The following is a 25604-nucleotide window of genomic DNA, read 5'->3' on the forward strand; positions in this document are numbered from 1 at the left end:
AAGGCAGCACTACCGAAACAAGGGCCTCTCCTGAAGATCTTAAGACCATTAGCCAAAGCTCTCTGGGCAGTTCACAGAACGAAACTGAAAATGCAACAGCATAGTACAGCAAAATATAAAAACCGTTAAATTTAGAGCAGAATAAAACCAAAATTTAAAAACCAGGATAAAAGCCAAGATAAAAAGCCAGCAGGGCAAAGATGTAAAAATGCATTGCTGCAATTTTTTTTTAAATGGAAGGAGTAAAAAGCCTGGATGGCGGGGTGGGGGGGGGAGTCTTCACCTGGCATCCAAAAAACCACAATGTGGGCACCAGGCCACAGGAAAACCACTGAAAAGTCCCTTTCTTTAGTAGTTGCCAGTCCCGCTTCCTTTGGAAGTGGCACCAGGAGAAGGGCCTCTGAAGATGATTTTAGGCTCCAGGCAGGTACATATGAAAGGAGATGGTCTTTCAGGTAACCCAACACCTCTACTCCTGACCCTCTCACCACTGCCTCCCCTGTAGAACCTTAACCACCATGTCGCAGGCTGGACCGACTGGAATCTGGCCCTGAATTTGGAAGGAGGCCCCAATTGGGTCAAGAACTACGTGGACAGCCCGATCATTGTGGATACAGTCAGTGATGTCTTCTACAAGCAGCCCATGTTCTACCACATGGGGCATTTCAGGTGAGGCTCACATAACGCCTGCCAGCTTCAGGTGTACCACCGCATCTGAGCAGCAGTAATTGGCCTGGTTCACACGTAACGACAGCCCAGCATACGTGTTGAATCATGGGTTGTTGTTGAATCGTGGGTTGTCGTTACATGCAAACCCTGCACTGTGTTTTAAGTAGGGGTTGTTAATCACGAACAAGCCAATTGCAAACTATGGGTTCTCCTCCTGGGTTGTTCATGGGTATGGTCTGTTTTAGCAGCCTCAGGCTGCAACAATGTGAGGGTGGCTGTAGCATGCGGGTATCTTCATGGCTGGAATCAACAGAGATGGAGGAGGGCAATCATCTGGATGCAAGGGGGCAGGTTCCTTGGGTCTCCCTGGAGAACTGGGTCCTGAGGAGTTGGAAGCCACATGATGCTTTTCTGTAACTGAGTCCTCTCCCTGAATAGTTCATCCCAGGACCTGTTCTTCTGAGAACTTCTTGCCAAGTTCTGCACCTAGGAAAAAGAAACCCAATGCACAGTTACAAGATGGGGGATGCTTGGCTCAACAATACTACAAGCGAGAAGGATCTTGGATTTCTTGTAGATCACAAGCTGCATATGAGCCAACAATCTGATGTGACTACAGAAATGTCAAATGCTCTTTTGGGCTGCATTCATAGAAGCATAGCTTCCAAATCCCAGGGAGTACTAGTTCCCCTCTCCTCAGCACTGGTTAGGCCTCATCTGGAGTACTGTGTCCAGTTCTGGACGCCACACTTTAAGGAGGATGCGGACAAACTGGAGAAGGTTCAGAGGAGGACAACAGGGGTGATCAGGGGACTGGAAACAAAGCCCTGTGAGGAGAGACTGAAAGAACTGGGCATGTTCAGCCTTGAGAAGAGAAGGCTGAGGGGAGATAGGATAGCGCTCTTCAAGTACTTGAAAGGTTGTCACAGAGAGGAAGGCCGGGATCTCTTCTCACTCATCCCAGAGTGCAGGACACAGAACAATGGGCTCAAGCTACAGGAAACCAGATTCCAGCTGAACGTCAGGAAAAACTTCCCGACTGTTAGAGCAATACGACACTGGAACCGATTCTCTAGGGAGGTGGTGGGCTCTCGCACACTGGAGGCATTCAAGAGGAGGCTGGACAGCCACCTGCCAGGGATGCTCTGACTTGGATTCCTGCATTGAGCAGGGGGCTGGACTTGATGGTCTTATAGGCCCCTTCCAGCCCTACTATTCTGTGGTTCTGTGATCCATGAGAGGCCAGCACCCAGCAGCTTTCAGCCCTGCTAAAGGCGCACTCACACCTTGCTGACCTACTGGACCCTCTGTGACCTCCCTTTCTCTCCCTGTCTGCAGCAAGTTCATCCTAGAAGGCTCCCAGCGTATCGGGGTGACAGTCATGCAGAAATGCTTTGGGTGCAACGTGGAGCACGTGGCCCTGCTGCGCCCCGACGGATCTGCCGTGGTCGTTGTTCTGAACCGGTGAGTTTCGGGTGCACGGGTTCCAAGGCACACCTTAGAGGCAGGCAGCTGAGATGTGTGGAGGCCAGGTAGGCTGGGCGTAAACAGGGTCAAAAGGAGAAGCGGGCCCTCTTTTCCCAGCCCCACCCCCCATGACAAGTCCCCCAGATGATGGAAGCTGGTAGTTTGTGAGCCGCTATGAAAACATAAGGCGAGCCCTGCTGGATCAGACCAAAGTCCATTAGTCCAGCATTCTGTTCACACAGTGGCCACCCAGCTGCCCAGCGGAAACCCACCAGCAGGACAGGAGTGCAACAGCACCCTCCTGCCCATGTTCCCCAGCAACTGGTGTACACAGGCACACTGCCTCTGATTACTGGAGGTAGCATAGAGCCATCAGGACTTGTAGCCTTCTCCTCCAGGAATTTCTACGGTCGCCTTTTCAAGCCATCCAGAGTGGTGGCCATCACTACCTCTTGTAGAAGTGGATTCCATCGCTTGAGCCTGCATTGTGGGAAGAGGTTATATCCCCCATCGGCACAAAGTAAGGGTCAGACTAGATGTGACTCGCACCTTGCACACAGTTAGCAGTTTGCGTGGAATGTGAGTTTTTTAGAGTAAGTAGCAGGTGCCAGTGAACACTATTCTTTTGATGCAAAGAGAAGATACATTTGTGGGGGGCGGTATCCAGATAGGGTCTGCATTGAGGGGTAGGGCTAAAGCATCCCCCCCACACACACACACACAGCCAGATCCATGTATTGATGTCTCCTCTGTAAGGAGATACACATGACTCAAAATAAATCCATATGCAACGCACGCACGTACGCGTTACTAGCGAATGGACCCGGCTTGGAATAGCCCTTAGTTTGATACAACAAAGCCTTCAAGCAAACCTACACACATCTCAAGGTTGGACACATGTTGCCTGTCTGAATGAAGGCACGACTGCTGGAGGCAGAGGCTGGTGGCTCTGCTTTCGGTGGGCGGTAAATCCGTCCTGGGTTTCAGTCAGCACCAGCCAGAACTCTAAAGGGGCTGTCCAAGGTGCTGAACCCTATCCCCAAAATAGGCTCAGCACCCTGGATACCTCCTGTAGAGTTCTGGCTGAAACTCGGAGTCCCCACTGAAATCAGAGTCGCCCACCTCCCCTGCGTGCTGGCACCCCTAGGCACAACCCCTGCTATAGTGCATCCCTTATGCCCCCTGAGGGAGGTGTCTTGTCTACCCCTTTTCCCTGAGGGGGGCTGCCCTACAGCAGAGGGGAGTGAGCAGGCCTATAACTCTGTCCCTCGGCCTGTTAATTTCCCTGATTTCAAACGGTGCAGGTTGCAAAGTGATCTGTGGAAGTCTGCCACTTTGTGGCTGAAGACATTACTGCAGGCTTCGACCACACAGGCATTCACATTAATTGAAATTAATTAATACTTTAAAAAACAAAAGCAAAATAACCCCAGGGTGCACACTCCTGGGGTCTCCTAGTATGCATGCCAGGTTTCAGGTGTCTGGCTTTCACGGTCTTGGTGCTATGGTGGTGATGAGCAGACACATACCTTCTTCTATTATTTTTATATATTTCTGGGCCAGTGTACGTAGTATTCATGCTGGCTCCTAAATCTTAGGCAGATAGGGATTTGGAAACATTATGCCTAGCAATGTGAAAGCCTGGAAAAATACCAGAGGGTGGGATGCTGGAACAGAAAAATCCAGACGGAAAACCCCATGTTTTACACGCCCCCCCCCCCCGAGTAGAAATATTTCTGCGGGGGGGAGAAACAGTTTTCCCTCCTGAATGTTTCCATTCCTCCTGCCTTTGAGCTTTCACGTCTCTTCTTATGCACACCCTAAACATGGACCCTTCTAATATTTGAGAGGGTTCTTCTAGCTTTGAGGGGAAAAGGAACCTGTTGGACTTGCGTGTCTGTGTCTGTTTGTTTTTGTCGGGAGAGATTCTTTAGAATTGCTCCTGTCCCCCCTCATGTTCATTTTTCTTCATTTCTGCCGCCTTTCTCCTCAGGTCTATGTTCGATGTCTCCTTTGGGATTTCTGACACGAGTGGCCTTATTAGGACTGAAATCCGTGCCAATTCCATCCAGACTTACTTGTGGCGGCGCCAGTGACGACAAGGCCCGGGTTTGGCGCCAAGATGGCGGGAGCCTAGGCTATGCTGAGGAGAGAAGACACTCCAAAGCCTTCACGTTTTGCCGCCACTCTTGGGAACCGTGGTTCTGATTTTTGAGGCCTACCTCATTTACTCTCCGTTCCGAAGCCAAGGGCCGGACTAGGCGTGGTGAGCCAAGCGGCCGAGCCTTGGTTTCTGCCTCACCCCTGAGCAAGGGCCAGACTCTGTGCTGGAAGCGGCCTGAAGAAATGACTGGAAACACATCCTCGCTTGGTGTGAGAGAAGAAACTTACTTACTTATGAAGGAGGCCCCACTGGATGGGTCCGTGAGGGAAGCAATGTGTTCTCTTTGCCTGCTGGTTGGGAGTCTGTTGTTGGGTGTCTTTTTCATTGGACATTAACAGGAAACCCGCTCCACCACAATCCACCACATGGCCTGTCCTGAGCATTTCTTGTGTTTCTCCACAAGAGCTGCGAGGCGCCTCTGTCCCTCGCAACTGTCCCCTATCATCAGGATCGTCTCCATTTTTGAAAAACAAGCATGAACACCACCCCTCATATTTCTTTAAGGCTTTGTGTTGCGTGGATAATCCAATTACATAAGGAGAGGTTCAGATGCTCGCTCCCCCCTTCACCCATGTTGAAATAATGTGTGAGGAAGGTTTGGGGCAGGGGTGCTTTTCCCTCCAAAAGGAGGCCCAAGGCGGCTAACATCACCAGAGAGAACACGGCAGTATCAAGTAGAATATCAAAATATCAAAACAATATGAACAATTATCTAATAAAAATACTGCAATAATCCCACAAACAAACTTTCAATTCAGAACTTAAGAATCCAGTCAGTTAATAAATACAAAATTCATAAATGTATCGAATATACAAGGGGATAATAACATACAACACATATTTTAACCAAAAATACACACTTATATAGTAATAATATAGTAAATATATGCAGTGCTATATATCTGGGAAGCTTCCTTGAGAAGGCTTTTGCCTGTGAGGTGGCCTGTTGTTGTTGTTGTTCAGTCGTTCAGTCGTGTCCGACTCTTCGTGACCCCATGGACCATAGCACGCCAGGCCTTCCTGTCCTGCGCTCTCTCCCGGAGCGTGCTCAAGTTCATATTCATTGCATCCGTGATGCTATCTAGCCATCTCATTGCCTAGAAATATTTAAATAATAAATAAAGTTATATAGTAAATATATCCTGACGTCAGACGCCCTGTTGTCCCCACATTCAGCTGCTGCGTGAAGGGACAACGATTTTACTGACGTATTCATATAGAGTCCCTCCATGCTGGGGGAAACCTGGCCCAGTTGGGACCCCCCCCCCTCACATGGAGGGGCAATCACATATGAACTATCATTCCCATCATCCACAGCCAGCTTGGCTAGAGATTATGGGAGTTGTAGTCCAACACATCTGGAACACACCAGATGTGGTGAAGCCTGGCTGAGTCAGTAGGTGGCATTGCATTAGAATGAAGGATTTCCTATGTCTGTTCTTGTCAAGCTTCCTTTCTGGTGCATCCTCTAAGCTTTCCATGGTATTTCTAATTTCTGAAATCAAGCACTGTCAGGGTTTCCCTTATGACCTGGACGTCATGTTGCCCGCCTGGACACATGTTGCCCACCCTGTCTGAATGAAGGCATAACATGCTGGGAGTTGTAGGACTTTTTTCTGTCTAGACAAGCATAGGACTGCACCCTAGGTTATTTTGCCTAGCCTGAGGTTGGTCTTATGTGCTGGGCTGCTTGGCATTTATGCGAAACCTGGTTTTCAGAGATGAAAGGCTGGGCCACAACCAGCATTACTCACGTGTTCAGACTAAGGGATATTATTAATCATGTGGGCGGTGGCAGCCCTACCCCTGGAATATACAACAAAGGGTGACTTGCAGCTTGTCCTAACCAGGCCCATAGCCCCTTAAATTTTCTCTGCTCCCCCAGAAATGCTTTACAAACAAATAATTAAAATACAGTGTACAATGTTGTCTTTAAAAGTCCTGCAAGCCAGATGAATTGCCCCTACTTTTTCAGCAGCCCCCCACAACTTTTAGCTGTCTACAGGCCTGGGCCTACCTCGCAGGGTTGGAGGTGCATATTCCCAGTTGTCCCAACAATAAGCAGAGAGAAGGGGTGTTTCCAGAACTAAAAATCAAAATGACTAAAGAGGCAGTGTGGTGTAGTGGTTAGAGTTGGACTAGGACTGCGGAGACCCAGTTTGTCATGCCCCCGCTGGAGGGATCCCCCTCTTCTGATGAGCTGCAACCCCCTGAGACAGATGAAGCCATGGAGCCCCCTCTGTCAGGAGACATGAGGGAGCCTGGGCTCTCACGGGAGAAGGCCACAGGTCGTGCGCCCCTGCCAGGAGAGGGGAGTTCTCAGAAATAGAGGCTGAGCATCCACCTGGTCCCAGAGAGCACCATTGCCTTAAGATGCAGAGAAGCAAGGCTCCTTTAAGATGAAGTACTTGATGCCAAGGGAGAACTCTTCAGGAGCAAGAATTGTAATATACAGCGGCTGAGCTCTGGATGCTGGCCAGGAAGCCATGGGAATATAAGCCTGCATTTTCTGTCTGGACTTCACTGAAAACAACACCTGTTATCCTGACCAGCTTCTTGTCTCCCTGACCTTAACTCATATTTAGACCTCTGTATTATCAACCTTGGCCTGATGCTGCCTCTGGATTCTGAGCATACCTGCCTGCTCTCCTGTGCATTTGACCTTGGCTACGTCCCTGACTTACCTCTCAAAAATTTGCTGGTAAATCCCCTGCTTTACTCTTGGCCTGCTTAATTGACTCCTCTGTTGCAATGAACTGTGTGTGTGTGTGTGTGTGTGTGTTTGCATAGCAAGGAGCTGAATGGGACACAGTCCCTGGCTCTCAACCTAACCTACCTCATATGGTTGTTGTCAGGATAAAATGGAGAGGAGGAGGATCACGTATGCCACCGGGGCTCCTTGGAGGAAAGGCGGATATAAATGTAACAAATAAATAACCCAATGTCTGTACTGTAGTGCTCTGTGTATCTCTGCTGCCCTCCCACACTCGCACACATTCCCATCAGTGGCTTGTGGCCCCTTTTTGCCCTCAGATCTCTGTGTGAGGTTTTCCCTGGCTGCTGTGAGCTCTTGTTTGCCACTTTCCATTCCCTGTGCCCTGTCAACCTTCTATTGCTGGCGCTTTCTCTCTCAGAAGTAGCAGTGTTTGTGAACATTCCATGGCACCACAGCCACTTGGCTGATTGGAGGCTCTGGCTAAGATGCATGGTAGGCCATGCCTATACAATGCAGGCCATTTGCCAGTGCACTGCAGAGACTGGCTATGACAGAAGACCCCGCCATGTTCTCAGCCCATCCGTATGTTGTGTTCTTCATCCATTTTACGTTGTATTCTGAAGCCAACTGTAGTGGCAGCCGCTAAGGTTTGTGGGTTGTTTCCCTTGCCATGTAGCCATGGCTGGGTGTATTGTGTTTATGCTGAGTGCTTCTTGCATTTATAAATCATGAGAGTGCTGGGTGGGGAGGTGAATAAAATCCAGAAAGTGAGGGAATCAAAGAGGCCCAGGAACATAAGGATCGGATGGATGAAATCGCTTGGCAGGAGTTTCCATCTGGACAGACTCCAGTGGTGTAGTGGTAAATTTTGAAGTGCGGGCATGCATCGTGACAGTCGCCGTAGCCACATCCCCAAGGAGGGTCCGAATATTTGGGCAGCTGTGTTGTTCCATGTCAGCAAACCAGTTCTGGGAGTTTTCATCTCTGCTAGGAGCAGGTCATAACGGGACAATATGTTATTGCTGGGAGAATTCATTCCCCCTGCTCCCCCCCCCCCGAGCTACTGTGAGGATTTCAGCTAAGCTCAGAGAGAACAGGGCAGTCTGAGGGGGGTGGCAGAGGATGTCTGTGTCCTTGCTGATCAAACAGTCCAGCCCTTCCACCCTGGGAGCCCTGGTTCCACTACCCCATTGGGAATGACCAAAGGAAGTCCTTTGGACAGCATGAAGATGCCATAGATTTGTCATACGCTTTCCCAACATACAATGAGCAATGTCTGGGTTTTGTGCAAGGGAGGACCATCCATACAGACAAACTAGGTGGTTGCCTAGGGCGCCAAGTTAAGCGGGGCACCAAATTCAAGGGAAGAATACCAAAAAATTCATGCACGGACAGAGGGAATACGACTGAGGCTGTGGAAGTGAGTCAGGCGACCGGGGATATCCTGCTCCACTGATATCCTGTTGCTCCCAGTCGGGGCGGGGCATGAGAGGCTCCCACGAGAACAGCCGCTTCCTTTGTCCTCTGAGCCAAGGGGCTGGTGGCGCCTTGTGGCCATACCTCCCCGAGGGTGCAACTAGAACCCTTCTTCCAGGGACCTCCTTGGGGCGTTGTGGCTGGGACCTCTGCTCCTTCACAGAGCGGACAGCTGGGCTCATCTCCTTGGTTGTTTCTATCACACCCTCCGTGCTGATACAGCACGTAGTAAAAAAAAGAAAAGCCCCACAACATTTGAGTGCGTTTTATGATCAACAATAATATCTCTGCTTCCGAAGATGTGGGGGTGGGGTGGGGTTTGCCTTTTCATTATCAGAAGATGGGGGAAAACTGTTTCCCAGTTGGCCCAAAACCTCAGCCTAGATCTGCCCCTGGGGTTTGGAGTGCGGGGTGCCCACGGCGTGGTTCGCCCAGGGCACCATTTGGCAGCTAGGCTAGGGCCATCGCTGGTTTTGTATTTGAGATGGTTCCACCCTTCAAAGCACCCTAGGAATTATTTCAGATAGATTTAGAGATAGTATGGAATGTGAACTTCACTGAAAGGGAGGAGCTGAATGGAGCCTGGGATTACACTCGGGGTGGTGGTGAGAATTCGGTTAGTTGATAGATGAGGAAGGGGGTGGAGGGATTAGCCGGGTGGAAGTGGGTTTTTATGAGATTACAAGTTCTAATAGCATTCAAACCACACTTCAGCTTACTGTAGGTTTGTTTCCTTTGTTCTTCAAGCTGCACCATGTGTGGTTAACGCTGGGTAATTGTCAGTGAAATCCACTCTAAAACAGGTTTAATCTTAATCATCTCCACCTCCACAGCGCTAATCATAGTAGCACTGTCAGATTATGGCAAAAAAACTCTGTGACAAATCTTTGCCAGTGGCCATCAGCACATCTCGTCTCTAAAGCAGGGGCGTGGAACCTCTTTTGGCCCGAGGAATGGATTCAGTCTTGGGGGCCGCATTCCAGTGGAAGGCGGGGCTGAAGGCAAAAGGAGGCAGCAGCCCTGGGTTGGTCCTGCAAAAAGTGGGAGAAGCCAAGGAGAAGTCAGAACATGACTTTGCTGATGCTGATGGCAGAATCCAACTAAAGTCCTACTTAAGAGTAGGCCCATTAAAATTCATTTCAGTGGGTCTACTCTGAGTAGGACTTTAGTTGGATTCTGCCCTGAGTACTGAAGTGCTTAGAGTAGAGATGTCCATCATGGGGAAATCCAGCCCTTTTGGGGCTTGCCAGATTTCCCTGGAGCTCCTGCCTTGGCATGTATTTGTTAGCCGAGCCGTGGCCTTTTTCCTGAAACCTGGGTGCTTTGTCAAGTCCCCCCTTAAGTTGCCATTTATGCAAATTGCAGTTGCAATTTGAATAGTTTATGCAAATTTCAGCTGTGATTTGGTTAATTTGCACAAATTGCAGACCTAATATGTTTAATTTTTGGCACATTGTGCCTGCAATTTGTGCAAATGAAGCACATTACAACTGCAATTTGCACAAGTCACGGCTGAAATTTGCATAATTTTTGCAATTTAAGGACCCCCCCAATTCACAAAATACCCCCAAATACAGATAGAGTTGGCCCAGCTTGCAGGTAAGCGAACCGGAGTCCGGGGGGCAGAGTTGATGAAAGTTTGGCAAACTTCACCCCCTGGACGAATTCCTCCGACATCCCTACCTTAGTGATCTTTCTGGATAAGCAACGGGAGCCTAAAGTCACCTTTCAGTTTTCAGCCTCCATCCTAGAAGATGTGTACCATTTATGACTCCCTCCACTTTGATACCAGGCGCATTTTATGAAATGCTCCCAAGAATATCATTCTTAAAATCAAGGGGAGGAGAAAGATCTTAAGGCACTCTTTTCCTACATGATGTCCCTCCAGGTGTTTTGGACGGCAGCTCCCAGAGCATGCCTGACTATTGGTCATGCTTGCTGGGGCTGATGGGGGTTGAAGTCCAAAACATCTGGGAGCCCTCAGCTTTGGTAAGACTTTCTTAGGGTGTGATCCTATGCGTGTTTAAACAGAAAAAAGTCCTACAATTCCCAGCAAAAAAGTCCTACATCTCCTAGCAAAAAAGTCCTACAACTTCCAGCAGTTGGTAGGACCTTTTTCTGACTAAACATGCATAGGATTGCAGCCTTAAGGAATCTTTGTTTTGACAATGCGCATGGAAGATGTGAGGACCATGGGACCTCCCTTCTTGTGTGTCCCAACAGTTGTAGTTTTCAAGATGACCAGCAGATGGCAATCTAACACCGGTTCAGCCAAACCAGAAGCTGTAGGATGCAGTGTGTTTAGCTGCCGGTGGGTTGGGTTTAAATGTGGGGAACGGGGCTCAAATAATCTATAATGCCTCACTGCCTCTCAGCCTGCCTTACCCCACAAGGTTGTTGTTTGTGTGAGCTCCTTGGAGGAAGAGCAAGACACAAATGTGGCTCTTCAAGAATGACTGTAGCCAACCATATCCATACATATAGTCAGAGTTAGGAACGAGTGAGGAGGTGTCCCTGTACACAAGGGGTGCATAACCTTTTCGGCCCCGAGAGCTGTGTCTGGTTGTGCGACTGCACATGTGAGTTGGAGGTGGATGCGCACGCGTACACAGTAAGACTTGTGACCTGCAACGACCTCAGCACCCACGAATTCCCCAACACCGATGGCCTGGAGATCCTCGCCGAATAGCTCTTCAGATCCTTCGGCCACATGCTGCAGGGGAACATTCACCAGACATCGAGGGGTTTGCGCCTCAGTATGAATAATCTTTATACTTCCAGACACGTGTTTTGGATGCACTGTAGGATCTCTGTGAAGAATACTGTGCTATTCAGGAAAGTATGGGCAGGTTGCTGTGTCATTCCTGGACTTTGCACTGGGGTTGACCACTCGGCAGTACCCCAGCCTCATACGCTTTGTTTTGAGTGGCACTTCGCCCCCGTACGGTTGTGACCGCGGCTACTTATTTTGTGAGTCAGTGTTGTGGTGACGCAGGTTGTTCCTGGATTTTTTGCTCACCCCAAATATCAAGCCGATCCAAATCTCTCATAGGAATGTACGGACTATGTATATCTGCTCCGTCTGTGTTTTGTGGATTGTCAGGTGCCTTTTGTTCCATCGTCCACCCACAGATGGAGGCAGATGATTTTTTTTCGTCATGCAGAAACATCTGTAAATAATTAAGTATTTATGTAAGTATTTACATAATTTACCTCAGTACGTGACATTTAGCGTATTGTCCCCCATTTCAGTCAATGTTTCCTTAGCAGAAACTTACGTATTTTCTTACGCATATATATGTGTAAATTTCGGGAAAGTAAAAAAAAATCTGAAAGTCCACGGACTCCACACAGCCTGATGGAGTCGCTCTGCAGTGGATTCCTCAGGTCAGATTCTTAGAAATCCGAGCTCATTTTAGTACATCTCAAATTTCTCCAGCATCCCTAAGATCTCGGTGCCTCCGGGACACTCCTCTGCCCTTGGTACCAGCATTCTGCGCCTGTGTTCAACCGAGAGCACGAAGGAGACGAAAGTGGAAGATGCAGAATATACGATACTCGTTACTGCAGAGGGTGCAGGCAACCATAAACCCCTGTAGCAATTGTGGGGAAAAGTAGTGAATGTTAGAACCCCAAGCTGTAAAACCCAAACTTATACCAACAAGAAACATACTCATCTATATGCATGGGGACTAGAAACCTAGCACTTTCCAGTATCTGCTTAATATATTTATTTATTTAATTTATACCCCTCCTATATACAAATACTCTTGGTGGCGTGCAAAGTTAAAAACAATTTAACAAAAAATCCAATAATAAAACACAGCATAAATAATGTATATAAAAGTCAACAAAGAGGAACAAGTTTTTTTGGAAGTCCTATGTGACACTTAGTCTCGGTGAAATTAAACCTGTGACTAAAATCAGTCCAAATGCGTCAGTTGCCATTGTGACTTAATTTTGCTAGAAGGCTTATAAATTCATTATCCCATTCAGAAGTTTAATTTCCATGGGTGTATGTGACCCAGAACTCCTAACTCATCTTCCTCTCTCCCTCCCTCCCTCTCTCCCTCCCTCTCATTAACACATCCCAAGTTAATGGACTCACTGTAGCCATTATAATTAAGAATTAGGGCAGGAAAAGGATTTAATTTGCCTAGGTTGCGGAAGAGTTCTGGTGGAATATGGAACAGAGTCACATCTACTTACCTTGAAAGAGGTTTTGGTGTCTTTTGTCCTCCTGTTTATATTGTTAATTGGTTTGGCTCTTCTTGGGGCTGAATTTTCTTTCACCTGCCTTTCATCTTCCATTGGCTTCTAATGGGATTGGTTGATATGTCTCATTTTCATTTCACTTATTCCATTTCTGTGCCACCCAATAGCCAAAGCACCCTGGGCAGTTTACAAAGATTAAAAAAACATCTCAAGGGCTATGGTCTGTTTCATCAAATAACAAGTGCTTCAGATCTGATCCAATGAAAACGGGTGTTTTGAGAGTGAAAAAGGAATGTGCAAATATTCAAAACATACTAGAAACCCTTTTCAAAGGGCACCTTCCAGCCTCCTCCGAGTTGCCCTGGGATGTTCCAATGTTCTCCTTTCTACAGGTGTGCAGAACCTCTTTCAACCTGAGACCTGAATTTCATTTCTTGGAAACTCCCGGGCCTTATTGACAACAGCTGCCCTTGGACTGCGGAGCTGAAGAGAGATGTACCCTGGCCTCTCCCCATGACCAGGCGACCAAGGAGCACCCAGGAAGAATATCATGGCAAGGGGCAGATCAATTTTGCCCCATCCAGTAGCCAGGGGAAGAGCAAAGGTTGTCACAGAGAAGAAGGCCAGGATCTCGATCATCCCAGAGTGCAGGACACAGAATAATGGGCTCAAGTTACAGGAAGCCAGGTTCTGGCTGAACATCGGGGGAAAAACTTCCTGACTGTTAGAGAAATACGACAATGGAACCAATTACCTGGGGAGGCGGTGGGCTCTCCCACACTGGAGGCCTTCAAGACGAGGCTGGACAGCCATCTGTCAGGGATGCTCTGACCTGGATTCCTGCATTGAGAAGGGGGTTGGACTTGATGGCCTTGTAGGCCCCTTTCAGCCCTACTATTCTGTGATTCTATGATTCTATGAAATAACCCCTGCCCTAAAGTATATTTGATTCCAGTGCTTTCCTCTTCACTCTTCTTCCCTTCCTCCTTTTGTCTCGTGACTATCAGATCGTGAGCCTGCGTGGGCAGGCAATGCTTAATCCTTTAATAGTTCTACAGTGCTTAGAAAATTGTAGGTGCTTTATACATATTAAATAATAATATTAATAGAAATACTACCATGAAAATGAGGTTTGGCTGAGAGAGGGGGACTGTCCCAAAGTCACTATAGTAAGATTCAGGGATTGGCAGAAAGCTTTCATCGTTTCAGCAGAATAATTGGAGGGGGGGGGGTCATTGTGGCTATTGTTAAACAAATGGGAGCCAGAAATTCTTGCATTTTGTAATCCTTACCAAAGGAAGAAGGAATGAGGAGGGAAGAGGAAAGCCAGCATTGGAGCCAAGTATGCTTTTGGGGCAGATCACCCAGATCTTTGGCAAATCACCCAGAGAGCTACCAGAAGATCTGCATACCTCTGTGCAGCCATGCGCCCCTACTATCGGCAGACACCCTCTTACGTTGCCGAAACATTTGTCCGCGGAAGGCTAGGGACATACTTGCTGTAGGGACTGGGTCCCACGTCTTTGCAGAAGCACTCCCTGAAGGCATGGCAGCAGATTCAGAGTCAGATGAGGGAAAGGGCGCGAAGGTGCTAACAAGGTCGTGGGAGACAGGGCAGGGCAGCGGTGGCAGAAAAGACTCAAAAGAGTCTTTCCAGATGCCGGCTGGTTGGTTGGTTCAAAGCCAGCCAGAGATATCTCCCTCTGTGGGAATGCCAGAACTTACAGTGGGGGCAGATTTGGGAGTGGTGGACCCAGGAATCAGACCTCAGGTGAGGAGGGAGGAGCAACCTCGGGACGTGGGGCATTCTGAAAGGTTGGCCGCTCAGAAGAGGTCCCTCGGGAAAATCCTCCCTGAAGGCAAGACTGGAAAAGCTACTCAGGTTTCATACTGTTGGCTGGCGCCCGCATTCATTGCAACTTCCTGTTGCAGTGTATTCATCAACGTAGCCCTTTGTAGTCTAATTAGTATTATGCAAAGCTGACGAGCGAACTTAGATCTGTGTTGCCGAATGCAGATTGCATCTGTGACCTGAAGCATGGCTGGTCTGGCTTGCATGATCAACACTATTTCCAAAGAGATTTGTCTTCACTGTGTGATGACGAAGACGGCCGGGAGCTTAGCACTTGATGCAAATCAGCAAAAGGCGACGCTCGGTGAGGTTCTCCGAATTCTACCTGGAGGCTCGCTCGGGTTCATGTCCACCTCAGTGTGTTTTCATGCGCATTTTTTCAAATGTACGTCTCAACTATGTGCCATTTTGGAATGACTGCCTTTTTCTTCCCCTGATTAAACCATGTTTATGCACATTTTCCCCCAAAGGAATTTTTTTCGTGCACAATTTTCAAAAGGATGCATTCTTGTGCACATTTTTGAATGTTTGTTGTTGTTCCATAAATCATGCCACAAGCTCAGAAATTAGGGATGTTGGAGGAATCCGGGGGGGGGGTCAAGTTCGCTGAACTTTCAGCAGCTCAGCCCCCCAAGCTCCAGCTTGCTTGTCCACGAGCTGGTCTGACTCGATCTGAGTGGAGTCAGGCCAGCTCACGGATTTTCACATCTTTCTTCTCTCTCATAAAAACGTCATTTATGCACATTGTGGCTACAACTGGTGTGACATCTCTGAGAGGAAAAAAAGTCATGAAAGTTTCTGGATTTCAGGAACACGCCAGCAAAACCGTTGATGATTAGTATTATTAGTATAATAAAACTCAGCTTAATAGCAGCGTAAGGATTTTCTTGAGCCTTGCAATAATAGGAATGGGAAGTCATTCCAAACTGCTGAGATGCAGACGAAAAAAGTTTAATCACAAAGGTCACCAGCTAGAAAGCTGAAAATTGGTTCAACTGCAGATTAAGCCACTCCCAGTGTCATCTTCTCTGCGGAAAAAATGTTCTTTCCCCTCTACCCTGGCCATTGCTTTGAGGGGAGAGAGCTGAGACCTGTCTCTTCTGGCCTGATCTCATCCCTCCGTTTCCTCCAGGGATGGGCTGTTATTTAGGACAGGGGGCAGAGCCCTGGCTGTGTCCCCCATGTCAAACTCCCAGCTTCCAGACTTCCAAACTGCTGTTTTTTACTGCTTTGTTTTCAGTGCATGCGCGCAGTGCCTGAGTCTTTGAGTGATCCTGTCTGGTGTAGTGGTTAGAGTATTGGACGGGAACTCGGGAGGCCTGGGTTGTAGTCCCCACTTAGCCATGAAACCCGCTGGGTTAATTTGAACTAGTCCTTGGCTCTCAGCTGAAGCAACCTTGCAGGGTTGTTGTGAGGATAAAACGGAGAGGAGGATTATGTGCATGCCGCCTTGTGCTCCTGGGAGGAAAGGTGGGATATAAATGTAAGAAATAAGTAAATAATAAAGGAATTGGCTTCAATGGACACCTGGGTCTCTGGGGAATAGATCTGTGGCTGAGGCCTAGCACTTATACATAAACACACTGAGCCAGTGTTGGACTGGGGAGACCCGGGTTCTAGTCCCCACTTGGCCATTGTGGTAAAAAAATGTAACCTAGTGCCATTGTATGTGCCTTAAGCAGGCGTAGCATCGTAAGAGCTGCGCATGCCTGAAATGAGCGGACAGTAACCCTAAGATAAGGTTGCTAGGCAAACCGCTGGCAACCAATCAAAAGTAACACGCTGGCTGAGGAATGCAAGCTAAGTGATAAAACCGGAGCGCAGGGGTTGCCCAGGGTCGACTCTGCTTTTGAGCGTGAGCTCCTTTGTCGAACTGTTTGCAAACAATAAAATCGAGTTGGACCCGGCCTGAAGTTGACTCTCCTCTTTGGAGCAAATTGGACTAGCCTCCAGGGGGCAAAACTAGCATTTTGTGCAACACCATGAAGCTCACTGGGTGACTTTGGGCCAGTCACCGACTCTCAGCCTGACCTACCTCACAAGGTTGTTGTGAGGATAAAAGTGGAGAGGAGGAGGACCATGTCAGCCATCTTGGGCTACTTGCAAGGGGGGAAACAAGGATATAAATGTAATAAAAAAAAAAATAAACCTAAAATCCTGGCCCCTTGGGGGAGAAAAGCCATCACGCTTTCCCCTAAAGACATAGTTAGCCCCCAGTCAGGCTCAGAGACGGATGTCAAGTGGCCATCGATCCCCAGGGAGCACAGACTTGGCTGGCTACCAGGAATAAGGGCTCCTTGTGAGTAAAGGTATCTTCGTGAGGAAGACTCTGCTCATGTGTAACCTTCCCTCAGGTGGTCCTCATGGCTTGCAACTGTGTTCTGGAGACTCAGGCTTAAAAGCCTCCTGGTCTAGGCACAGAGGGCTGGAACAAGGTTTGTGTATCAGCTCCCAGATGCCGGCCTTGTATGTCCCTGACAGCCTAGCTCTTCCCTGGGCTTCGGACTCCTCCTTGCCCCCTGGCTCTGGAATTCTCTCCCAAGAGAAGCTTGCCTGGTGCCCACGCTGCGATCTCTTTGAGGCAAGCTTAGACTTTCCTGTTCTCCCAGGCCTTTACGGTCTTTTAAGGTGCAATCCTATGCATATTTAGACAGGAAAAAGCTCTACAGTTCCCAGCATTGCTGGAAGTTGTAGGACTTTTTCTTTCTGTCTTGACACGCATAGGATTGTGCCTGTAAAGTCTTCTTTCAACATTGGGGCGTTTGAGTGTAGTCCCTGTGAGGTGGTTTTTCCTCTTATACCTGATATATTTTCTGCTGTGTCGGCTTGTTTATGAGTTTTATATCACTGACGGTTCTTGTTAGGCTTTTCTTGGTGTCATGACGATTGCATTTGATCTTGTAAAACACCTCGAGAATTTCTTTTGTGAACTGTTTAAGGAATCAAATGAATTAACAGCTGCAAAGGTGCTTTTCCATTCCTATGCCTGCATTTGGAGAAATGTCTGGGGGTAATTTCAGGAGCATGCTGTGGCATTCCCCCAAATCCTGGTCACCACTGCAGTGACAATGGCAGAAGTGGAGTGGACATTCATTCTCTGCTCCGAAGAGGTAAAGCAACCTCTTTACCAGCCATGCTCAGGACTACCTTGGCAATGCTGCCTGTTACGGATGTCAGAGGAATCTGTTTGGGGGCTGGAGGTCAACGAGCTTCCATCAGCTCAGCCCCTGGACTTTGTTCCATGTTCCTGGTCTGACTGGGTCTGCAGTGAGTCAGGCCACTTAGCAGTTTTTCCATTTTTTTTCAATATGCACAAATAGCAACTGCAATTTGTGCAATTTGCACAATTTGTGCAAATTGCAGCCACAATTGGTGCAAATCTGCGGCCAGACCCTCCCCCAAGCTGCAAAACATCCCCGCAACTTGGGGGTGCAAGCTGAGTTGGGCAGGCAGGGGAAATCCGTCGAGCCCCCAAAGGGCCAGATTTCCAGATGACAGACATCCCTACCGTCCATCGAGAAACGGATAATTAAGGAAATCTTAAACTTCAGTCACTGGGCAATCAAACTGTCTGCAGGACCAGGAAGGACACTGGGCCAACTTGCTGAACAGATGAGAAGAACTGGCATTGCTCCAAGCATGTGTGCGTGCGTGTGTGCAGAGCCCAGGGTAACTCCACTGTGCCTCTCAAAGACACAACACAAGCAAGGTACCTACATTCTGGACACTCTTCCTATGTTCCACGATTTGGATGCCTAAGCAGATGATCAGGCTGGCTGCAAGGCATGGTGGAGGCGACGCACCTCTCCTCCCAGCACAGAACCAAGTGTGACAGCATGCAACCCTTCTAAACGAAGGCAAGAGTTTACTTACTCAGTTTATTACTCAGTTTACTTCGATGCTAAATACTTGTAATGCATTGCCTAAGCGTCCTTAGGCCCGGGCTGCAGAACTTCAGGTTCGTGGGCCAAATCTGGCCCTCCAGGGTTCCCTATATGGCTGCCCCCATTTCCCTACCCCCTTTCCTCCAACTACTGATTGTTCAGTGGTTTCCTGGATTTTGTGCACTTTCCCCCCCATTCTAAAAGGTTGAAATGCCTCTCCTAAAGCTTAGAACTTCTCTACATGAGGCTGTTAATCGGCTGCTAATCAGCTGTAGTTACTTTCAGTTTTGATGCAGAACTGAGATCCCAGCACTACCCAAAGAATGTTTCCTTTCCTGCTTTCCCACTACATAACCTCTAGGTGGCACTGTGGTATAGTGGAATAGTGGAAACACATAAGTGAAAGCGATTTCTTTTGCTTTCACAAATAAATGCCGCATTTCCTCTGTTCTAAAAAAACCTCATCGGAACGGATCATTAGACACAGTAGCGAAACCTGGACGTCATGTAAAGAACACATAAACAACCATGAGCAGGGAATGATGAGTGCCCAATAAATGCCTTGTGTAGAAATGCTTTCAGTTACTGGCAGTAAGGGCTTCAAGTTAGAATTTTCTAGCATTTTGGCCCTGCCCTGCCTGTCACCGAAATGGCACCCTACAAGAGCATCTCCAAAATGAAATTTGGCCCCAGGGCTGAAAGAGGTTCAAGAATTCTGCTATAGGAGAAGAGCCATTTATAGAGCACATTGGATGCAAAAAGTCCCAGGTTTGATTGCCGGCTTGTCCAAGTAGGACTCGAAAAAATTAAAATAAAATAAACTTTAAAAACATCAGAAGCCCTGGACAGCCAGTGCCAGTCAGTGTAGGCAAGATGACCAACAGTCTGACATCTTATAAGGCAGCTTTCTATGCTACATTTATTTTCTGTTGTCACTGCTAAGAACTAGAAATGTGCCAAAAACTTCTCCCACATTTTTTCAACCATTTTCATTCAATCTGATAGAAAATTAATTGTTTTCGAAAAGAAACTCAAACAAGAAGGAATTTAGGAGAAATGCTCATGGGCTGGGTTTGGGATTCTTGTCCTTTCTTTACTTATGAGGTAGCTGAGGGGTGTGCATGAGTGTCCTGTCTGTCATCGTACAGTCACCTCTCTTGCAGCCGGTAGTCTTCTTGGCTTCCCACACTTCAATGAAAGCCACCCTGAGGAAGACCTCATGAGGCAATTCCTCCCATGGGTCTTTTCCAGTTCGGAAAGTGCAGGTGGCCTGGGAGGCTGCAGAGCAATGGGAAGATGTGTAGTAGAGAGAGAAAACACACTCAGTGCCCTCAGCCACCTTGCAGTGATTAGGGAAGCTCAAAAACCAACAGAAATTCAAAATTCTGCCTCAGAAACGTGGAAGCCTCAACACAGTTGATGCTGTTGCCACTTACAGGAGCAGTGCAAGAAACCAAAAACCCTCAGGGAAAAAGAAAGGACTGTGCTACAACCCCTGCCAATAGAGAGCCCTGTCTGTGAGAAATGGCTGGAGAATTTCTCCTCCCCTAGAAGAAATTCGGTGAAATTGTCCCCCCAGTTTCTCTGCCCACAAATAGGCTGGAGAATTTTGAGAAGCCATTTGCACACAGCTCTACTAAGAGCATCACAAAAGCCCTGCAGGGTCAGACTATCAGACCCAAGGCCTCTCTAGTCCACCATTCTGTTCCCACAGTGGCCAAGCAGACACCCCAATGGGAAGCCCACAAGCAGGACAGGGGCGCAACAGCACCATCCCGCTCATATTGAGAGGCACACCACCTCTGATACTGGAGGTAATATATAGCCGCCATGTCTTTTCTTCCATGTTTTCTCCAAAGCAATTCCCCCACTGCATTCAGTGGAACTTGACGACTGTGTACTATTTTTATTGTGTTATGTTTGTTTTACTTCCCTAGGCACCTACGTTTTTGTAAAGGAAAAGTAGCAACTTCCTTTATCATCCTTTAAAAACCCTTCAATGCATTTTCGCCTGCACCACTGCTAAATATTCTCAGGGAGTTACACTGATGTGGTGTTTTTAGCAAATTCCTTCCTCAAGTCATTTATCTGAGGGTTCTAAGGGCATCGCTACAAATTACACTACTCCATTTTCTCTCTTTTTATTAAGATGAGGGTTGCAATTTTCAATTGCCAAAACCGCATACATATCTTCCACTTTCATCTTCTTTGTTTTCTCTGACTTAGGTTGTCAATTTGCCTCCAGGGGAGCGAGATCTCACATTCTCCATGCTTCCCTCTGCCCACACAGATGTTCAGCCTCCCTACCGGTGACCTTATTTGATGCCTCCCAAATCTTGCACGACGAATTCTAGCTTCCACGACCATCACTGGTGTTAACAAATCCCAACTTTGAGGTCAGTTTAGAGTATTGTACGAGATGTTTTGGGGACATCTCTCAATCTGTTCTCAAAATGAATTCAAATTCTGAAGAACCTCCCCTGCTACGCTAGTTGTAGATGCCACTTTTCTTGCCGAGCCAGAAATTCAGTATTGGCTTCCACGTCATCCTGCTATACCCCTATCAGCCTTGGAGTTTCTCTGCATATTTTCAGCCAGCCTTTGGTCCTCAAGAGCATAATCTTGAGTCCCGTTTGGCTTACTGGATGGTTCTAGCCCAGGTTCCTTTCCAAACAGTGGGGTGGATTTGACAGGTGCAGTGGACTGGCGGTGAGTAGCCCACCGTATCTGGAACCGCGGACAGAAGGGTGGGAAAACTGGGCAGGGTTCTAAAAGAGAACATAAATTATTTCAGTGTCTTGGAATGAATGGCAGGGTGGAGAGGTGCGTGCGTTGCATATGTGTGTGTCGGGCCAGCTTAGGAGATCTGCCTGCTGGAAAATGGGCACGCCTTGGAGAACAAGGCATCCTGCAGATGGGACAACTGAGGCACAGTTTGAGTAGAATCTCCTGTCCTTGCTCTGCCATGAGGCCCTTTGTCTCGAAAAGGGTTTGCTTCCAGTTAAGAGTTGTACTTGTATTATGCATCTGCCTTTAAGCTAGTGTAGTGGATAGAGTGGCAGGCTAGGAAGACCAGAGTGCAGGACACGGAATAATCGGCTCAAGTTACAGGAAGCCACATTTCAGCTGAACATCAGGAAAAACGTCCTGACTGTTAGAGCAATACAACAATGGAACCATTTCCTTAGGGAGGTGGTGGGCTCTCCCACACTGGAGGCATTCAAGACGAGGCTGGACAGCCATCTGTCAGGGATGCTCTGACTTGGATTCCTGCACTGAGCAGGGGGTTGGACTCGATGGCCTTGTAGGCCCCTTCCAACCCTACTATTCTATGATTCTAAGACCTGGGTTTGAATCCCTATCTTGGTGAGTAGCAAGCTAGGACCTGGATTTGAATCTCTATGTGGTCCTCAAGCTCCGCTGGGTGACCTTGGATGGTTCAGCCTCTCTCTCCTGCAGCCTGACCATGTACCTTGCAGGGTTGTTGTATGACGAGAAGCAGGGGAGGGGGAGGAGCCATGTATGCTCCCCTGAGGCTCTGTTCAGAACGGATGGGGTAAAAATGAAATGAAGATTTAACCTGCTTGTTCACCTGCCTCTCGCTCTGGCCCAGACAACGGAGGTGGTGAGAAGGAGGAGGCCTCTACCAACTTGCTCACTGGCTCTCTGCCTGTCGAGCAAACAAGTGGGGGAAGAGGGGCAACAGCAGCAGTGACAATGGCAGGAAGGAAATAGACTCACTGAGGGAGGGGGCCATTAAGGGTATCTTGTCCAAGGGTTCTCAAAAACCTGGAGCCAGCATGGACTCCCTCAGACCTGGATTTGGCCCTGTCAGAAACCTTTGCTGTTTTCTCTGTCTCTGTCTCTAATCTCTCTAATCTCTCCCTCTCTCTCCTACCTCCCCCCCCCCCAATCTCTAATCTCTATCAGATACCAGACCTAAGATGCAAAATCTGGGCTTGTGTCAAGGGTCAGCATGGTGGGGCACCTGCCAAGGGCCACACCCCAGCAGGGGCCCACTGATAAGAGCCCCCTGGACCTGTGGCACCTTTTCACGAAGCCTGCTTGTTCACCTGCCTCTCACTCCGGCCCAGACAACAGCTGTGGTGAGAAGAAGGAGAAGCTGATGCCATGGCCTACTCACTCCCTGGCTCCCTGCCTGCCAAGCTAGCAAGCCGGAACAAGAGCAGCTGGTGAAAACGGCTGTCAGAAGGTGGACTCTTCATGGAGGGTGTCTTGCCCAAGGGCCCTCCAAAACCTGGAGCTAGCTCTGACGGTTATTCCCTCCTCCCAACAACTGATAAGCTGATAGACTGCCTTTTTACATACAGGTTCCTTAAGGCTGGTGAGGCTGTTGACACACCGCTCTCTTTTTCCTTCTTAAGCTCATCTCAGGCAGAGGCCACCACCAGGAGTGAATTTTTATGAGCTTCATTCAAGTTCTGGCACTCAAAACAAATTCTTGGAGTCAGAATTCTTTAATTTCAAATGCGCGTCTTTTGCACCAAACTCCATTTGACGGATCTTGGGATTGTAGTCAAACAAGCAAACAATGTCGATCCTGCAAACCTGAAGTCTCTCCACCTCTGCTTTATAGTATTTGTAGCTCTTATAGGATTTGGTCATATTGTCTCAAGCAAAGCTGTGTCCTGGTACATTGGAAATAGAGGGACAGATAGAGGAACATAGAGGGGAATAATGATGGATTATGTATTTATATAGCACTATCTGTCTACATGGCAATACTGGGTAATGTAGGCAAAAGGGGGTGGGGAAACTCAAAACAAAACAGGTCTCTGCCCTGAGGAGCTTACAGTCTAAATAGAGGGGGATAATGATGGAGAATTTATTTAGATAGCCCTGTCTACGTGGCAGTACTGGGTAACATAGGCAAAGGGGTTGGGGAAACCCAAAACAAAACAGGTCTCTGCCCTGAGGAGCTTACAGTTAAAATTTCAACTGAAGAGATCAGAGGAAGAAACAGAAGAGTTTGAGCAAAGGTCTGTCTAGTCTACCTCCTCTTTCCTGCAAGGGTAGGCAGATGCCTTCAGGGAGCTGACGAGCAGGGCATGAGAGCACTAGCTCTCTGCTGCTGTAGCTTCCTCAGCACCTGGCATTCAAAGGTAGAGTGCCAGTGAAGACGGAGGTTCTATAACGGCCACTGACAGATCCCTCCTTCTCCTGTGTGAATTTGTGTCTCAGCAAGTGGCTGTCGCACCACATCTTGTGGCAGGGAGTTTATTTATTTATTTACTTACAATATTTATATACCACTCCACATCTAGACAGATTTCGGAGTGGCGAACAAGAAAAGATACCAAGAAAGGAATAAAAGAATAAAACACCATGTTAAAATTATTACTATTTTTAAAAAGAAACGGAATTCTGGAGAGAGGTATGGACAAATCCGTCCATTTCGGCTTCTCATCCGTCCATTTCAGCTTCTCATCCGTCCATTTCGGCTTCTCATCCATCCATTTTGACTTCTTTTGGTTTCTAATTTTCCCAGTCTTGAGTTCAGTTCACCCCAAACTCCTGCAAGAAAATTTTATGCACTTTTGTTCATATTTCTCCTAATACATGCATGTTTGTACACAATTTGGCCTAATACATATATTTTTCCCCCAATTTCCCAAGGAGAATGAATTTTTGAAGTGCTATTTTAATATACACATTTGTTTGTGCACACTTTATTATTTATTATTTTATTACTTACAAAATTTATATACTGCTCCACATCAAAAGATTTCAGAGCTGTGAGCAACAAGGATAAAATAATAAAACAGCATCTTAAAACAACGAAAACACTTTAAAAGATGAATTCTGATAAGGCTGAATGTAATAAACCATGGCCGGTCCCTCAAGGAAGGCGTCCCAAAATAGCAACATCTTCAGGAGGCGCTGATCCAGGGGAGACAACATCAGTGCCTGCCTGACCTCCAGAGGCAGGGAGTTCCACAGGAAGGGGGCCATCACACTTTCCCTGCTACAGGTGTGGGCAGGCCCTCCAAATGTTTTGACCGACACCTGCCATCATCTCCCAACATTGGTTCTGTTGACTGGGGCTGATGGGAGTTGTAGGCCAGGCCATCTGGAGGGTCACAAGTTGCCCACCCCTGTCCTAAAGTATGCTTTTTTGAACACTTCTTTGATTGGAGAACTCTGTGGCAAAAATTAAGAGAAATGTGTATTTCAAGGGATAAACTGAGTTTCAGTTCACATCGTGGTTCAAAAGTATGGAATGAGTTACCTGAGGTCCGTCTAGAGCACACCACACAGCCGAACTTTTTAGTGGCCTGGCTTCCCCCCTGTGGAATCCCTGCTAGTTGATGTCAGCCAGGCATCAATGTTACTTTGTTTTCAGCATTTGCTAAAGGCATTTTTATTTAAACCAGTTTTTCCTGAATGGCTAGTCATGGCTTTATTGGTATAATTTGGTTTTTATTTACCCATTCGTTTGTTCTATTGTATTTTGATTCCTTTCCCCCCCTTTTCTTTACTATTCACCACCTGGGCTTCTTTTTTTAGATCTAGAGTGGTTTATACATTTTATTTTTATTTATTATTGTTAAATGTATTAATCGCCCATCTGGCTGGTCACCCAGCCACTCTGGGCGATGTACAGCATACAATAAAACAGTTTAAAACAATAAAATTCTACAATAAAAACATTTTCTAAAATACCCTAACCCACCCCAAATGCCTGCCTGAACAACCACGTTTTTAATGCACGACGGAAGCTCATTAAAGAGGGGGCATGGCGGAGTTCCCTAGTTCCCTTTTATAAATAAAATAAATAAAGTTTGCATTAAAATGCGAACCGAATAAATTCCTCTCCCATTTCAATGTGGAGATGGAGTCCAATTTTCCAGCAAGCTTTATAGGTCAGCTCTCTGCAGTATCCCTGATTCCATCCTTCTGCTGTATGAACTAGTATGGTTAATCTACAGCAACATCTCTAAAACAAATACGCAAGTACATTTCCCCCACCCAAGCTTGGGTTTTCTGTTCTTCCTTTGTTATGTGACTAACTATCATTAGATCTGCTTGTCTCTCATCTTGATAAATAGAATGCAAATTAGAAAACCGGAATAACTATACCTCAGGGACCCGACAAAATAAGTTTATGATGTCTGAATCTTCCAAAGGTAGCCATGAGTC

At 47.4% G+C, this 25604-nt stretch overlaps 2 protein-coding genes across 4 annotated transcripts in view; both read left to right on the plus strand.

The window, feature by feature from the left end:
• Positions 1-7254, plus strand: part of LOC146334501 (lysosomal acid glucosylceramidase-like) — a 43819-nt gene extending 36565 nt beyond the window's left edge. For 2 of the 3 annotated variants that reach the window (XM_084824332.1, XM_084824334.1), the window contains 3 exons: positions 506-669; positions 2008-2133; positions 4130-7254. In XM_084824332.1, coding sequence (XP_084680458.1) covers positions 506-669; positions 2008-2133; positions 4130-4232 — 393 coding nt within the window. In that variant the 3' untranslated portion in view covers positions 4233-7254. The remainder of the gene's footprint in view (positions 1-505; positions 670-2007; positions 2134-4129) is intronic. The other variant, XM_084824333.1, reaches the window with a different exon arrangement.
• Positions 6981-25604, plus strand: part of LOC146334502 (lysosomal acid glucosylceramidase-like) — a 42064-nt gene continuing 23440 nt past the window's right edge. Inside the window, exon 1 of the mRNA XM_084824335.1 lies at positions 6981-7001. The gene's annotated coding sequence lies outside the window, so the exon portion shown is untranslated. The remainder of the gene's footprint in view (positions 7002-25604) is intronic.

The sequence above is a fragment of the Heloderma suspectum genome, chromosome 17, assembly GCF_057233095.1.
Source record: "Heloderma suspectum isolate Gila_16-S chromosome 17, 16-S_ref, whole genome shotgun sequence".
Taxonomy (NCBI): Eukaryota; Metazoa; Chordata; class Lepidosauria; order Squamata; family Helodermatidae; genus Heloderma; species Heloderma suspectum.